This window comes from Mytilus trossulus, chromosome 12, assembly GCF_036588685.1.
Source record: "Mytilus trossulus isolate FHL-02 chromosome 12, PNRI_Mtr1.1.1.hap1, whole genome shotgun sequence".
In the NCBI taxonomy this organism is placed as follows: domain Eukaryota; kingdom Metazoa; phylum Mollusca; class Bivalvia; order Mytilida; family Mytilidae; genus Mytilus; species Mytilus trossulus.
The window spans coordinates 18266671-18284246 of NC_086384.1; the positions used below are offsets into that span (position 1 = coordinate 18266671).

General features: G+C 32.1%; 1 protein-coding gene across 1 annotated transcript; it reads right to left on the minus strand.

Moving 5' to 3' along the window:
* Positions 1 to 371: 371 nt before the first annotated feature.
* On the minus strand, positions 372 to 3721 carry LOC134692903 (probable RING finger protein 207 homolog). Its single transcript, XM_063553535.1, has 2 exons — positions 3657 to 3721; positions 372 to 2176 (listed from the first exon to the last, which is right to left on the minus strand). Exon 2 carries the CDS (start codon positions 2152 to 2154, stop codon positions 466 to 468), a length of 1689 nt encoding a protein of 562 aa, XP_063409605.1. The 5' UTR covers positions 2155 to 2176; positions 3657 to 3721; the 3' UTR covers positions 372 to 465.
* Between the last annotated feature and the right edge of the window lie 13855 nt (positions 3722 to 17576).

Genomic DNA, 17576 nt, shown 5'->3' on the forward strand with positions numbered 1-17576 from the left:
TGAAATAACACCTCGAGCCAAGCACGCTATTGAATCGATCTATTTTATTTTGAGTCGAAATCTTCACTTTGGATGTTTCAATAAGGCCTTTATTTTGGAAGTTAGTTGTAATTTATGCAGGATACATGGACTTCATTGTTTGCCTATTATAGCCAGCGGCATCACAGTTCACCATAGACTTGTGGCTTTTATTTTAGAAAACTATTTTCCTTTCTTGTTTATGGCATCAACAAATGCAACTTTTCAGATTTTTGTAAGGCACAAGTAGAACGGACAATACACAAAATATTGACAAATTATCTTCCTGAAAACTTGTATTCGTATAAATATTAAGATTACATTTGAGTTCATCTACTCGATCATATTGATAATTTAATTCAATAAAATCAATAAATCATCTAGATATAATTTTATGGCAAAATGAATGAAATCCAAAATACTTTCAAACCCAAAGCTTGTCTAGGTTTAATGTGAAATTTCAAATAAGAAAGCTTTCTCTGACTCGTTTGCCACTAGAAGACGATTACGCTCTCTGTCGTATTGGATTGCTCTTGGTTTAATCAACCCATCTGCTCGAGAGAGAAGCTGCTTTCTTTGAATACCATCAGGAGAAATAACTATAACATTATTGAGTTCTTCGTTTGTTACAAACACGTTTCCCATGCCATCGACTGCTATACCACCAGGCTTCTTTATGACAGCATCATCTTTAACGGACCAGATATTATGACCCTCCATGCTACAACAGCTTACAGTGTTTAATCTAGGGTCGCAAATATAAAGTTTAGATTCAAAAGATGTAATTGATGCGTTCCATGATAAATTGATTTTTATTGTTGACACCGTTTTTCCGTTTTTAGCATCGATATTTATAATGCCTAATTTCGGAGAAATGGTTTGGAATTTGCCATCATTAAATGTAAGACTAAAACATTGATGTTCAGTTTTGATAATTGTCATTTCTTTGCTTTGTATATTTATAGACACAATGCTCTTTTTTTTCAAGCGTGGACATGTTACAGCAACAGTATGCTTATCCATAGCTACTACATCATATGCATAATTCGGTTGTACTGGTATGGTGGTCAAGAGTCCTCCATTCGATTCAAATACACATATGAAATCAACCCCTGATGGTGGGTAGTTACACATTACTATATTGCCGTCTGGTAAAAAATCACATCCATATATTGAATCAGCTATTGTATTTATAGAATGTACGAATTTGACAAAAATGTCTTCAATAGTATTTAGTTTTTCGATGGTTTGTGCCTGTTTATCCTTTTGACTTTCAAGACAGAAATTTCCTGGAATTTTTTTAAACTGAACTAATCCAAATTTACTCACAACATTAGAAAAACTGGCAATATTTTCATCCAACTCAAATGCAATTTTAACTTCATCCAAACTTCCATTTTCTAGTAAAGACCTGAGAAAAGATTCATCTGCGATAACGTCAAAGGATAAACGTCTCAATCCTAGAAATGTTTGTACATCTGAGGCGTACATTGTGATGTCTTCCAACTGTGTCTTTTTTCTAGCAGTATTTAACTTCTTCTCATCTAGATGTTTAAGTGTCAGTTGCATGTCCTTTTCAGCTACATTTTTAAGTTTAGAGAGTTCCTCTTTGAGTCGTATCTCCAGAGTATCCAAGTGCTTGTTTATTTCTTTTCGAATCTCGCACATCTGATATGAAATTATTTCGGGGCAGTCTTTTATACTTGTACAATTTGATTGAACTTCTAATATCATTTTATCGATGTTTGTTTCCATATCTTCTAAAGACATGCGTACTTCATTAAAAGATTCGGAAGTCTTTATGTTTTTCGCAATTTTGTCGATCGATTTGATATCAATACATTCTGAATGATCTTCAATGCAAGTGTGACAAAGGAGTTTGTCATGAGTTTGACAATACAGGTGGTACCTCTCTTTGTGTTCCTCACATATGTTACCAATAGATAACATCGATGTGCGGAGTTCATCATATTTAGCTATTGGTATGGTCATATGATTCAGAGAAATATTTAGTAAACTATGGTATTCCTTGCAATCTTTGCAGAGGGCTTGATTACATTCGGAACACCAGTCTGTACTTGGTTTTGAAATGTGACGCCTGTCACAAATGCTACATAACTTGTAATTTGAATCCATAGCGCACTATACCATTTCAGGACTGGAATAATAAAATATAATAGTTATTAATGCCGGAAAAAAATGTTTGCAAAAAATAGTACGATGGAGCCGACATTCGGATACTAATTGTAAGCGGAAAAGACTATATAAGCTTCTTCTTGTCAGGAAAGAAGGGATAGTAGAACCCACTTGTAGATCGTTAAAATGCAAACAAGAAACTCCAAATAGATTGAACGGCTAACCCAATCAGGATATGCCGTTTAGTTATATATGTGTTCTATGTCCCCTTAGATCAGTTATGTAATGTTCCTATACAAATATAATTAAGCTGATCGTATTTGAATGCAGTTTGTACAAATCTGTTTTATTTTTGAGGTCATTATAATAAAAAAAATTAGCTAACGGTAGCTTAATTACGAAAAATGCCCCCACCTGAAGGCGTCAAATAAAAATAGTACGTGTTTGTAAAGCCTGTATTGCTGATAATTAGCTGTTTTTAAGTACATGTCTATATTTCATAGTTCAAAAGATCAACGACAAAAACACATACAATAACCATGAATTAAGGACCATTTCTCCTTAAGGTTGTCACGACGTATTTGTACATCCTTAATATTGAATGATTTTTGCCGTTTTCATTTTCCATTTATTTGTGATAGTTCAAAAGATCTAATATATAATAAGTTTTTGAGTACAAAGGCAAAACAAATATAAAAATAAGTCAAAATTCGTCATTTCAAGATTATTACTCCTAAAGGAAATACATCTTTGGTTATTTTTAGTAGATAAGTTTCTATCTATCTATTAAAGGTTTTGAGATAATTGACAAAAGCACTACTATAAGTCAAAATGGTCAATTAGCATTAGTATACTTTGAGTTTTGTTTTTTAAGGCAACCATATTTAAAAATAAAGACACAAAACTCAGTTGTATTTCAGCCACATCGGCCATTTTGTTGACCTGCCGGCACAAATTACACAAACCTTATACTAGATACCCTAGGAACGATTTGTGATTTCTGACAAATGTTAGACCCTTTATTCTTTTCTTTTATATTTGGATAATTTTCTCTTTTCTTTGTATTTCGGAACACCAATATTTGTTTTTTCTGTTTTGGGTCTTTTTTTACTATTTATTCTTTATATTTTGGCCCTGTATTTTGCACTTTTTATCCACAAATCTGGATTCTACAATCCCCATTCAGACCCTCATACCTATATCTTCTACTTTCAATATCTATAAATAAATACTCTGTGGATATCTGTTTCGAAAAAGTTTAACAATAAAAAAAAGTCATTAAACAATTATCAGGAACATATTTCAGTTTGGGTTCGTGCATGTCACAAGACCAAACAAGTCTTGCTTGGAGTAACAATGGTGTGTTCTTTTTTTGTTAGATTCTTCTTTGTGATAAGGTGTTATCCTTCTTTTTCTTATTCGATTTAGTACTGATTTGTTTCACCCATCAGCGATTATATTTGTTTTATATGAACAATGAAATATTATTGCTACGTACTTACTTCACACTGGGTATACAAGGTATTAAGAATCTCAGTTGTACTGAAGTATGCCAAAAACGGAAGTAGAATCGTCACATGATATCATAACTTAACAATACTATTCAGGGTAGATAATTTTAAATCATGTAGTATTTAAATAATCATCACTTGTAAAGCATTAAAATCATATTTTGAAAGCAATAAAATCATGAAAAAGATAAAAACAGGCATACATTTACATACGATATCTGAATACAAGTGAAGAAAAGAATCATATAATGGTCAAATTTTAAATACAGCCAGTGTCAGTTGATATTGATTCACTGATTGTTGTAAATTCAAGGTGCAGAAGAAAATATTTCACACAACTTTTTTTGGCACAACTTTTTTGAACCTTTGGTCCTCGATGCTGTTCAACTTTGTACTTGTTTCGAATTTCAAACTTTTGTATCTGGGCGTCACTATTAAGTACAAAATGCACTTCTAACGTATCAACATTTTAAACTTGTTGTCTTTTGCTATAATTTGTGTGTTTCTTCGTCAATTGTGTTCTCCTATTTATTTATATTGTAGTCCTGTAATGTTGTGCTGTCATTTTAATGTTATATTTAACATGGCCATAAAAGAGGGAGGTTTGGCATGCCACAAAACCAGGTTCAACCCACCAATTTTTCTTTAAAAATGTCCTGTACCAAGTCAGGTATATGGCCATTGTTATATTATAGTTCGTTTCTGTGTGTGTGACATTTTAACGTGGTGTTTCCGTTGTGTCGTTTGTTTTCTCTTATTTTTGAGTGTGAATTCACATTACTATAAGACGTGTCACGGCACTTATCTATCCAAAATTCATGTATTTGGTTTTGATGTTATATTTGTTATTCTCATAGGATTTTGTCCAATACTTAGTCCGTTTCTGTGTTACATTTTAATGTTGTGTCGTTGTTCTCCTCTTATATTTAATGCGGTTCCCTCAGTTTTAGTTTGTTACCACGATTTTGTTTTTTGTCCATGGAATTATGAGTTTTGAACAGCGGTATACTACTGTTGCCTTTATTTATCATGCATTTTCATGAAGAGAACAAATGACCAAAAGAAACAATAGGTTGTCTTTTATTTCCGGTCGTCCTTGACTTTAATGGACGTTGCTGCGTAATAACACTTCCAACAAGTTTACACGAACGCCCTACGTTGAAAAAGAGGGGAGAAAAATACCAATATATCAGTCAAAAACATTGATCAAAAGTAATCTGACAATGCAATAGCTAAAAAAGAAAAAGACAAATAGACAAATAATAGTACACAAAAACCAACACCGAATACTAAAGCTTAAGCAACGTTAAACCCAACCAAAAACTGCTGGGGTGATCTCAGGTCCTCCGAAAGTGTTATACTGTCAATTGTTTGGATGAGGACCACGAAATAAGTAGACAGAAAAACATCATGAGGCTCCGACCATACAGCCATGTCCGTTGACGCCCCATACGAAACTTTATAACATTGAATAAAATTTTAAAGTTGACGAAAAACAGACAACAACATTTAAGAGAATCATATCTGTTTGTTTTGAGACATTTTGCCAATATTATTTCGAAATAGGCAATAGTCTATGATTTCCAAAGAATCTCTTATAATTTTATTTTTTTTACCTTATCTAGTATATCTTTAACATGAAAATAAATCTATCTCAAACAGATTTGTAATAGAATATTTAATAAAATTTCATTATTCATCATTATATATGAAAAAGAAAATTAATGACTTTATTGGATACATTAAGAATAACACGATCCATATATCATCTTTTGCACAATTGTCACGTGGCATGTCGCAACAGGTTACGAGTGTGTATACTTATTTCTTTACTAGTATCTAAATTCACAAAAGCTTTATTGATTTATATGTTTATAATGAAATTTATTAAATCAAATTTTATTTATGTTTGATTTAAATTGTAAACTGATTTTAAATACATCTATATATGTGGGATAACATTGTGTGAGGGAATTCGATGTTTGCTGTACCACTGTCCACTCCAGCGCAATTTATGACAATACCACTGCATCAATCAGAATTATTTTTTTGCTGTGTTTTAAGAAATGATTTTGCTTTGTTGTTACGGGGCGCCGAATGGGACTCTTGTGGTTTTGTACTCAAAATTCAATTTTGTACGGACAAAAGTGACTTTTGTTCAACAAAAATGAGTTCAGTTTAACAAAATTTGTATCATACTACAAATTTGAAATTTTGTCATACAAAATTATCTAGCAGCGGACAAAAGTCACTTTTGTCATGACAAAATTCATTTTTGTTACACAGACTTGACTTTTGTTACCTAATTTGAAAATTGAGCGACAAAAGTCAATTTTGTATTTAAATTAGTTTAGTTTGGTTTCTGTGAACTAATTTGCATACAAAATCGACTTTTGTTACACAAAATCGACTTTTGTTACACAAAATTTACTTTTGTTACACAAAATTTACTTTTGTTACACAAAATTTACTTTTGTTACACAAAATTTACTTTTGTTACACAAGATTTACTTTTGTTACACAAAATTTACTTTTGTTACACAAAAATTACTTTTGTTACACAAAATTTACTTTTGTTACACAAAATTGACTTTTGTTACACAAAATTGACTTTTGTTACACAAAATTGACTTTTGTTACACAAAATTGACTTTTGTTACACAAAATTGACTTTTGTGAGACAAAATTGACAAAATTGACTTTTGTCTCAACAAAATTGACAAAATTGAATTTTGTCTCAACAAAATTGACAAAATTGAATTTTGTCTCAACAAAATTGACAAAATTGACTTTTGTCTCAACAAAATTGACAAAATTGAATTTTGTCTCAACAAAATTGACAAAATTGAATTTTGTCTGAACAAAATTGACAAAATTGAATTTTGTCTGAACAAAATTAACAAAATTGAATTTTGTCTCAACAAAATTAACAAAATTGAATTTTGTCTGAACAAAATTAACAAAATTGAATTTTGTCTCAACAAAATTGATTTTTGTCTCACGAAAGTCAATTTTGTCTCACGAAAGTCAATTTTGTCTCATAAAAGTCAATTTTGTTGTTACAAAATTGAATTTTGTCATCACAAAAATGAATTTTGTCGTCACAAAATTGACTTTTGTCTCAACAAAATTAACAAAATTGACTTTTGTCTCAACAAAATTTACAAAATTGACTTTTGTCTCAACAATATTAACAAAATTGACTTTTGTCTCAACAAAAATGACAAAATTGAATTTTGTCTCAACAAAAATGACAAAATTGAATTTTGTCTTACAAAATTGAATTTTGTCTCACAAAAGTCAATTTTGTCTCACAAAAGTCAATTTTGTCTCACAAAAGTCAATTTTGTCTCACAAAAGTTAATTTTGTTTCACAAAAGTCAATTTTGTCTCACAAAATTGAATCTTACCGTACACAATTGACTTTTGTGATTTAATTACCATATCAGGTAACAAAAGTCAATTTTGTATGCAAATATGTTTATATTTGCATACCTTTAAGACAAAATTGACTTTTGTCATGACAAATATGAATTTTGTCTACAAAAATTATTTTTTTTCATGACAAAAATGAATTTTGTCTACACAAATGAATTTTGTCTACACAAATGAATTTTGTCATCACAAAATTGAAGTTCTCACAAAACAAGTCTGTAGCACATAGTTTTGTAAGACAAACATGATTTTGTTATGACAGAATTGAATTTTGTACAAAACCACAAGAGTCCCATTCGGCGCCCCGTAGTTGTCGCGTATTAGTTGAGAAACATTCAATGTTTTAAAAAGGCGATTTTTCTGTATAAAGTCAATGATTATGTTGACTTTTGAAGGCCAAACTTTCTACAGCCTTAAATACGCTAATGAAAGATCGAAAAACTTTACCAATACATAATGACATGTTTATAAAATTATAACCAATCTATTGGTGAACAAATTTTTATTCGTAATTGCAAAATAAAGAACTTAAAATATCTGACATTTTCTCCCTACCCAGTTTACCCCTATACAATTTAATGATGTGGACTGGTCATTGTTATTAAATCGTAGGCAATTTGATTGGATTAAAGTGTTATTAGTTTACCTTCAAACTTGTTTATGCTATTGATTAATTAAAACGTGCATTTCTTCTTCCGTTAACACCCATATACCACAACCCCTGATAATAATCATACTAATAAATAACAAAAAATAGTAAAGTGCAATACCACAGGACAGAGCCGAGGGCCGAAAACACAAAGAACGGGAACATTTAAAAAGGTGATCTATATCATATAATAAAGATCTGAAAATAATGCTAGAAATTATCCAAAGAATCCTTCACGATAATATCGTTTACCGTTTCGGAACACCATCTACCGTGTCTCTATAAACTTTAAACGTAAATTAGCACCTTCAGACCTAATACTGTGAAACCCATAACATGTAATATCAAGAACATACGACAGAACACTTCAATAAAGAGCTCGCGCATCCTATAGTATGACACTGGCGTATTCTTTTACGTAAAACATCAACATCTAAAAATTTGGAAAATATCCAAACAAAAAATAGAATAAAATAAATAAATAAGTAACCTCATCAAAATAGCTAGAAAAATCAGCCCAATGCAGAAATAAATCAAATGTTTCACTGACACTTATACGAATGACACTGAATCGCCTTCTCTCAATCTGTATACGCCTGTTTTGAAACGTTAAATGACAATAGACATATAATGATCTAAAATAACTTAAAATAATCACATCGTCGAATAGATAGCAACTCAACTCGTAAAAGCACTGAAACACGTACAAATATCAAATACGCTGATTATACAAGTCACCAAAATAAAACATAACAACCCACATTATATGCAGTAATTCTACCGAAACAGGCTCCTTTAAATTCGGAGGAGTAGGCAAGCTACGCTTCACATCTTCTAGTAGGTTAATTACTAAAGACGTATTCGTCGGTACACATGATGATCTAATAAGAGAATGTATCCACTGTAAAGAGTAAAACGGTTGTTCAACTGGACTAACAGTATTTATCGAATGTGTCAATACAGCTAAATATAAACCAACGTAAAAAGCTTTTGCTAGTACAGTATAACCATTTTCAATTCTGTTTGTTATTCCAGCGTAAAATACTCAGATAATATCCTTTATAGTAGAAACTGCTAAGATTCCTACATTAGTTCTGAGAGAAAATTCACTTTGCTAACTAGTGAAGCAGGTTAATTCTGCAATTCTTCCGGTGAGTGCCTGCAAAAATATATTTGTAATTAAAAATGAAACATAACTAATAAAAGCAATCTAAAATTATAACTATCAGCTAAGTACTATGCATCTTATTATCCACAAAAAACATATGAAATCTCAAATCTAAAACTGACATTCAAATCTAGTAAAGCTAGTAATCTATACCAAGATATCAAGAAAGATCAAGAGAGATCTATCATATACATGCTCACATCAAAGTGATCTATAATACATGCTCACATCAAAGTGATATTATACATGCTCACACCAAAGTGATATCATACATGCTCACATCAAAGTGATCTATGACTGGATGAAAAATCCATCATTAATGCTATTAAATATGCAAATGTTAAATCAACATTGCCAAATATGTTCTTTTTACTCTACCAGCTATATAAGCATGTATGTAAGTAGAAAGATCCATAAAATTTGTCACTTCAGAAAAGAAACCATCACCATATAGAAAAAAACATCACCATATAGAAAAAGCTTTAGCCAAAAAACCAGCAGAGAGCCAGTATAAAGAGTTTAATTTTCACTGTCGAAAATACTTTAATTCTTGTGGGAACAAAGAAATAGGGGAAACGAACAACCCGTTAATCCCTCGCCAATCAACCGTGAAAGCGTCAATACCTGACGAATTCACATTCCAAAATCTGGAATAAAAAACTATTAATTTAAAAATTGCCATCAGAGGCAAACTAATCAACCTCATGAATAGTCCAGTCGAAATGTGAAACAATTGCTCAGAAGGTGGTAAAAGCATCAAACTTTGCAGAGTGTTAGTTGGGTTCATTACTAACATTTATAGCTATGGACCCAATTCAGAAAATCAAAATGGCGGCTCTGGGCGGCCATTTTGAAATCATGTCCAAAAAGTCAATAAAAATTATTAGAAAAAATATGAAAAATATGTTACTAAACTAATGTTGATAAAGTTTCGTATTTCTTATGACAAAGAATATAAACTGACGACTATTGAAGTATTTAGTGGCCATTTTGGAAACGTAAATTTGCAATATCTTATTATTCGCTATCCTAAATTGTTTTTTGAATTAATACTAAGTTTTATATGCATTTACAACTAGTTTTGCTAATCATTTATTAATGACGGTTGCTTTTCATATAAGATATATTCACCAAGTGCTCAAATAAGGTATGCTTATGTTAACAAATAAATGTATTCAAAGAAATACGTAAATTCTTTTAATTGCAGTTTTGTATGTAGGGCTTAGGTAATTTTTTACCATTAAAAACATCCGTATATAAAATATGAGCACTGTATGTTGAACAGGAAAAATACGTAGGTATCAAAATCACTAGAGTGACCAAATCTAATAAATAAATAAAGAATTCTGCAACGGGAAGAGAAGACACGTGATGATTTACAATGCCAAGCAAATACAAAAAGAGCAGACATAGACATTTGAGCTGGTAATCAGTCATTTTTTGTAAGCATACAACTGTTCAACGTTGATGAAGGCCATACAATGGGAGAATCAGAAGGCAAAAGTCACTAATCCTGTCAAAGCAAATCTTAATATATATACTCAGGAAAAACAAAATGAGTCACGGATTGAAAAACCCAGTAAAATAACCAGCCACAGTTGTGATAAATCAACAAGAACAATGATTGCAGATATTTCTTTATTTCTTTGTGATGAGGTATCTGACTATTATCATGAAGCATCAACAATTGTGATTGACAATAGAGTATGTGACTGTCACTTGAACTACTAACCATTGTTCTTTTAGACAGATACAGTGCTGAAGATTAATATTTCAGGAGCCGATCTCATGCTAAATGTGTGTTAAAACTGCACAACAAGTCAATAAGACAGAATTCGAGACACAGAAAGAAAGTCAAAAATATGTTATCCATTGCAATGGGGCTTGCCAAAATAATAGAAAACAGTGACGGCTCATAGTCTGAAACAGATATTGTTTTGATATTTGAAATTGATGATATGGAAAAATGGTACAGTAAACGTCCTTAGTAAATATTAGTTGTCATGGAAGGGATGATTAATACAACATTTATGAAAAATTGAATACTAGCTACCATAGATGATATGCAAGCACACACGAAAGGTTGCGTCTTTCTCTGGATTTTCAATGAATATGTTGGGGAAGTTCTGAAACAGGCCATGTCTTTTACAAAATGTTTAAGTCGTGATGGGGAATGCCTCTTCATAGTCAAAGTAACTAGAATAGTTTGAAGGGTTAGGCTTGCTACTTTAGAAAGGTTTACAGGGACATTCATTGTAGGCTTTCAAAATGAATCCGTTCCACAATCTTTGAGACATCTTACTCTCTATCGGAGGACTGATCAGTTGCAGTTGCATCCTTTCGATGACGAATTGCACAATTGAACTATTATAGCTGAGAAATGACGAGTGTTGTCTTCCACTCATCGATATTACTGGATGTGTCTCAATGGTTGGCCATCCTGTATCTTTCATACTAAGGAACCTTGTATGCTTGCAGATATCCTTTGTTAGTTACATTCCTATTTTGTTAGATGTGTTGCATCAGTCCTTTCTTCCATGATAACTACAAGTTGTTCCAGGCGTTTATTGTACAATTAAGCGTGATCTGCAAGCTTGGAGATTGGTACAATACCTCTGCCTGACCGTGTGTCGTCAATCTATTTTATTATTTTGAAAAGCACAACTCCAAGGATAAAAGATTCTTGGCTTTCTTTCTATGTCTTTTATTCTGCCTATTTGCCATGTCAAGTTTTATCAATCATTAGGCAGGATACTGGTGATTTGACATCTCCAGCTCTTACTTTGGCTAAGGAAATATGTCTTGTAGTACAGGTGCACAGTCATGTCCCATTTTTTGTCGATTTTTAAATTTCGAAGTATCATGGAGATCTTCAGATACATCACCACAGAAAAAATACATTGCAGTCATTGTTTGCGTTGATTCAGTATCACTTAACAGTGTCTAGTTACTTCTTGTTTTCTTTCAACTGGCAATTTATCTTCAACATCAGAAGTATGTTTTCCCTTTTACTGATGAAATATTTTGAGATCTGAAAATTTGTTTGACAGGAATTGTGCCGTCTGGAGTGCTTCTGCAGTTCCATAAACCTCATTCAACTGTTTCAAATTGAGCGGAAGAAAAACAAATTCAAGACCCAACATTGTTGTATGCCTGCATCAAAAAGCGTGATTGCCAGCTCAAAAGTCTATGTCTGTTCTGTTTGGATCTGCTTGCCATTGCATGCAAACCCTCACATGTCCTCTCTTGCCGTTTCACACATTCCTTCTAGTCTAAACCGTCATTATTTTCTTCTGATATCTAGCTCCAGTGTTTTGAAAATCTACAATTTTGATATTTTCCAACAACAACGTTCAGTCATAACTTATTTTATTTTCTTAATATCTGTTTTACAAAGTTACTTAGGCAAACGTGTAAGTAAGAGTTAGAAATTCTTATACTGATATCTTTATTTTGTAAACATGTACATGCCTTATCTGACCATTTTATAAATATATAATGCATATTAGTAAAAAAAAGTGTGAATGCAAACAGTGAATAAATAAGATTAGCGAATAATGTCATATTGGAAATTCATGTTTTCAAAATGGCCATCATTCTAAATGGCTACCAAAAAATAAATACATATGAAGTCCTCAGATGACAGTCCTTGTCATCTGGGAAGTATATACCATATGACTTTATAATAACTTCCTGCAGCAAGCGCTTAACTGATAAGTCAAAGTGAACACGGTTATTAAGGAAATGCAAATGTGTAAATGCAGTATTACGTATGTAAATGTGAAGGACAATGTGATAGAACATGATAGACAGAGTGAGGTTTGACAAATCATGTACATTTCATTTTTGTTAAATATCATTGAGAACATTTGAGCAGTTGGTCTTCCTATAACATTAATTACTTGTCTGATATGAAATTCATTATGTCTGCAATCAAGGTTTTTGAAAGTTGTTTCAAATGAACAATATCAACAAAACGAATTATCCTGTAATCAGCCAACTATTATAAATGACAGGTATACAAACATTTTCTTGCTTTATCTATACTTGTAAAATAAAATCCTCCTGTTATTCTATGTTGAACAAGCGGTGGCAGGAATATTGCTTTTAGAGTAATAGTTCATTTTATGATCTTCTTCGTGGTCGCGTTTTAACTATGTCGATTACTTTTGAACATTAGAGACATGTACATTGTCGGAAAATATAAAGTAATTTGTACCCTCTACGAAACAGAAGAAAAACTCGGGGAGGGGGGGGGGGGGCTGGGTTCATAGGCTCGCTTTTCGTCCTGTTTATAGAGCTCAAACAAATACATTTGTATTTCTTCGACATTGGTTGTTTTTTTTAAATTTTCATCAAATAATGACCTTTTTTGGCTTAAAAAACAAAGATTTTACAAGATGGCCGCCATTCAATATGGGTAATATTTCCAAAAACTTTATTCAACAAGACAATTGGAACAGCACTGTTATTTTAATACCCAGGTTTCATGTCAATATCTTCTCTAATATTTTTTTTAGATTTTTTTTTATTAATCTTTAGAGATCAAACGACCGCCATTTTAAAATGGCCTCCTCTTTCGCAAATTTTGACTTTCAGAGTGGGTCCATAGCTTAAAATGTTGTCCATGACATATACTACCACTATTCCAAATTTCATGCTTTTACCCCAATCTGAGCAATTTTGTCAAAAATCTGCACAAATCGACTGGACTAGAAGTCCCCTAAGGGATTCAACTATCTTAAATACAAATTCAGAATTAGCCTGTAGCCAATCATGTTAATCAACAATCCGACTAAGATAATCTGCTCTCTTATCCTCAGTACGAAGGCTCACTACCATGTCAATATAAACATTGTGCAATATATATGTGCTAAAATGTCTAAAATCAAATTTTTGCAATACTGATGTCGTGCTCCATTTACTGACAACATTTTAGTTGTGGTTAATAGTAATCTTATATTGTTGCAAGCTAAAAAGTTTATCAACGACAAAAATACATATTTCACTACTGTGAACTCCTTCCATTTGGAACTTGTAGAAACCTCACATTCTATAAACCACATATCGTGAACAATATTACATGGGTTTTCACTGTACGCTAGAGTCTGCCAAGAACTTCAGATTTAAAAGGTTTAAAATTGGCTTCATGTGCATTTAAAACCTTAAATCTTTTTATTAATAAGACCAATACTGTCTACAGATAAATGTATATTACTGTTCCTGCATGAATGAACATTATTTATATCATTAGACAAATGTTTTGTCAATAAATATACAATATTGCCTATAACTTGAGAAATAGATATATTAAGCTGTCATGGCTACCAAAGAAGCTATATATCCCTAACAAATACTTTCCATTTTTGCTAAACACAAATCAATGTATGAAATGATATTCATTATCTGGTTTATACAATTGTCAGTAATAGTAAAAACTCCTTCATCTTAGCCCCTGAAAATATAAGGTTTTAATAGTAGTCCACAAACGTCTCAGCCTTGGGTATAAAACCGCTACTTGTTGTATTAATTAATTCCTCATCGTCATTTGCACCGAATGCATCGTCTAAGTACATAATAATCTGCTTATTTTCTCCTCTCCATTTTAAAGAGATATTCTAGTAAAACTATAACAAGCAGAAACACCGTTAGAGTCCCATACAAATCATAGATATTTAGTATGAGGTGGAAACATATAGACTAATGTGTAACACACTTAAAAGTATATGAATTGGTATAAATGTAATGTTTTGCAATACGCATATCTTCAAAGTTTACACTTGTCTTCCGCAAATACCTGTCATATTCTGTCTCAAATCTGATTTTAAACGTGTTGTTTAACTGAACAGAAACAGTTAACGGATTCACAACAAAGTGAATATTTGACATCCCTACAATTAAATCATAGCTAATAAATTAGTAATCGCTGATTTAACAAAAGAGGTATCTTAAAAATAATAAATTATTTGACAAACAATAATCGATATTGTATTTGAATAGAAAGGTAATATACAACCATCTCTAATAGTATCTATAATAAATATAGGCGTATCAATATCCATCTAAAATTGAATGTTTCTTTCTGCTAAGTCTATCCTTAACAATAATAACAGGTTGAACTACTTGATATTCAATAAAATCATTGTTCAAATTATAACCAATACAATTATCTATTATGGCTAAAAATTATAGATAATTTAAATACTCATCTTTCAAAATTTCACTGAGGCCAGGTTTGGTGGTTAATTGTCTACTGTTGACATACGGACTGCTGGACCTGAAGTGTGTGTAGGACCCACAAGAGTAGTATGTTCCCTTTTTCTTTTCTCTTCACCTGGCAGTGGTACTCCATCAACTGATTAACACCCTGTAACTTATCCAAGTCCATCAAATTTCTCTCTACCACCAATAATTGCCGACTCAATACCTTTACTTTGTTGATTCAAAGCAGTTAAAACAGTTCTCAATGAAATATCGGGTTCACCTTCATAATCCAAAACTAAATTCGAACGTACTAATCGACCAACACAGCAAGAAAAATTAACGTGACCTATCGAGTAGACCCTGTCGTGCCGAATGATTTAACCGCCAAATCACACAAACCACTTAACATAAACGCCACCTATATGGGCAGACAATTCAGAAGAAAATAATTTCATTCTAATTCATAAAATCAACCGACTGAAATTATATGAATGTTTACGGTCACTAAAATGACCTTCAGACTGGATACTGGACGAGTCAATATTATGTCTTATCAATGAAAGTTAAAGTACGAAAGGTAAGAATTGCCAATTATTTTATTTTCAGAATTTTCGGAATATACAGTAGAAAGGTTATTTTTTAAAGGCCTATTGTGAAGATTAAAGAGAAAGTTTACAAATAATACGTTTTGTTCCATTAAACAAGTGATTTTCGTAAGAGAAATGCCGAAATATATTTTACGCACGACTACGGCAGCTAAAATTATTATTTATCATAATAAAAAAAAAGCATTTTTCAGTCTCATTGGAATATGTTCATTACAATTATTCCGAAACTTAAAAGAAGTAAGTAAATAAAGTCAAAGTAAATCCGATCTGCCTATTTCTGCACATCAAAATTCAATACGATCGTTTAAAAGTCAATTTCGTCTACCTCACACAATCTTGTTAGGCACTATAGTTGATTAGGTAAGTCAACGATCTTGGGTCGGGATATATAAGTACCCGGCCATGTCCACTTGTATTGTTGTCCATCTGATGAGTTAAGCCTTTTCAACTGATTTTTATAATTCGTTCTTATGTTGTACAGTTATACCACTGTCCCAGGTTAGGAAGAGGGTTGAGATCCCGCTAACATGTTTAACACCGCCACATTATTTATGTATGTGCCTGTCCCAAGTTAAGAGCCTATAAATTCAGTGGTTGTCGTTTGTTTATGTGTTACATATTAGTTTTTCGTTCATTTTTTTTAAATATATAAGGCCGTTAGTTTTCTCGTTTGAATTGTTTTACATTGTCTTATCAGGGCCTTTTATAGCTGACTATGCGGTATGGGCTTCGCTCATTGTTGAAGCCCGTACAGTGACCTATAGCTGTTAATGTCTTTGTCATTTTGGTCTTTTGTGGATAGTTGTCTCATTGGCAATCATACCACATCTTCTTTTTAATATTAAATTACTTTACTGAAAATTGGTGTTTGTGAAAACACTATTTATAGAAATAGAAGAGATAGTGACAAAGGTATTTGAGTCGTGAAAAGAGCAAAATGTTAGTAAACACCATGATGGATAACCTTTCTCAAAAACATTAAACTGATATGCCAATAGTTATAGTACAAAGAACTGTCAAAAGAGAAAGAAAAAAGAATAAATATTTTGTATAAAAAAGATTGTTTGTTTAAACATATTGAACCCAGACATCAATATAGTGTATGCACTTGTTATGCAGCACGAAATCTTAACATAGAAGATTCACATCTCATTTGTTTATGCAGCACGAAATCGTAGTATAGAGATTCACATCCCATTTGTATATATTTTTTTACCTTTAGATTGTGTTTGTGAAATTCTAATAAAACTACAAGGGCATGTAGAGATTATTAAATCCTTTTTATAGCGTCTAGAATCTAAAAGCTCGCAAGGTCTAAGGGTTTCAAGTGTTTACATCTGAATATCACAACCTGTTTGATTTGTTATCATAAAATTGAGAAAGGAAATGTGGAATGTGTCAAAGCGAAAACAACCCGAAACAGCCGAAGGCCACCAACGGGTCCTCAATGTAGTGAGAAACTCCCGCACCCATAGGTGTCCTTTAGCTGGCCTTTAAAACTATGTATACTTGTACAGTGACAATGGACGTCATACTAAATTCCGAATTATACATAAGAAACTAAAATTAAAATTCATACACGACTAACAGAGGCTAGAGGCTCCTGACTTGGGACAGGCGCAAAATTAGGGCGGGGTTTAACATGTTTAAGAAATCTCAACCCTCCCCCTATACCTCTAGCCAATGAAGAAAAGAAAACGCGTAACAATATGCACATTAAAATTCAGTTCAAGAGAAGTTCGAGTCCGATGTCAGAAGATGTAACAAAAGAAAATAATATAAAATGACAATAATACATAAATAACAATAGACTAATAGAAGTTAACTGACATGCCAGCTCCAGACCT

Bases quoted from the DNA above. Each gene is read 5' to 3' on its own strand.
- LOC134692903 (XM_063553535.1), bottom strand. From the start codon at position 2,154: ATGGATTCAAATTACAAGTTATGTAGCATTTGTGACAGGCGTCACATT.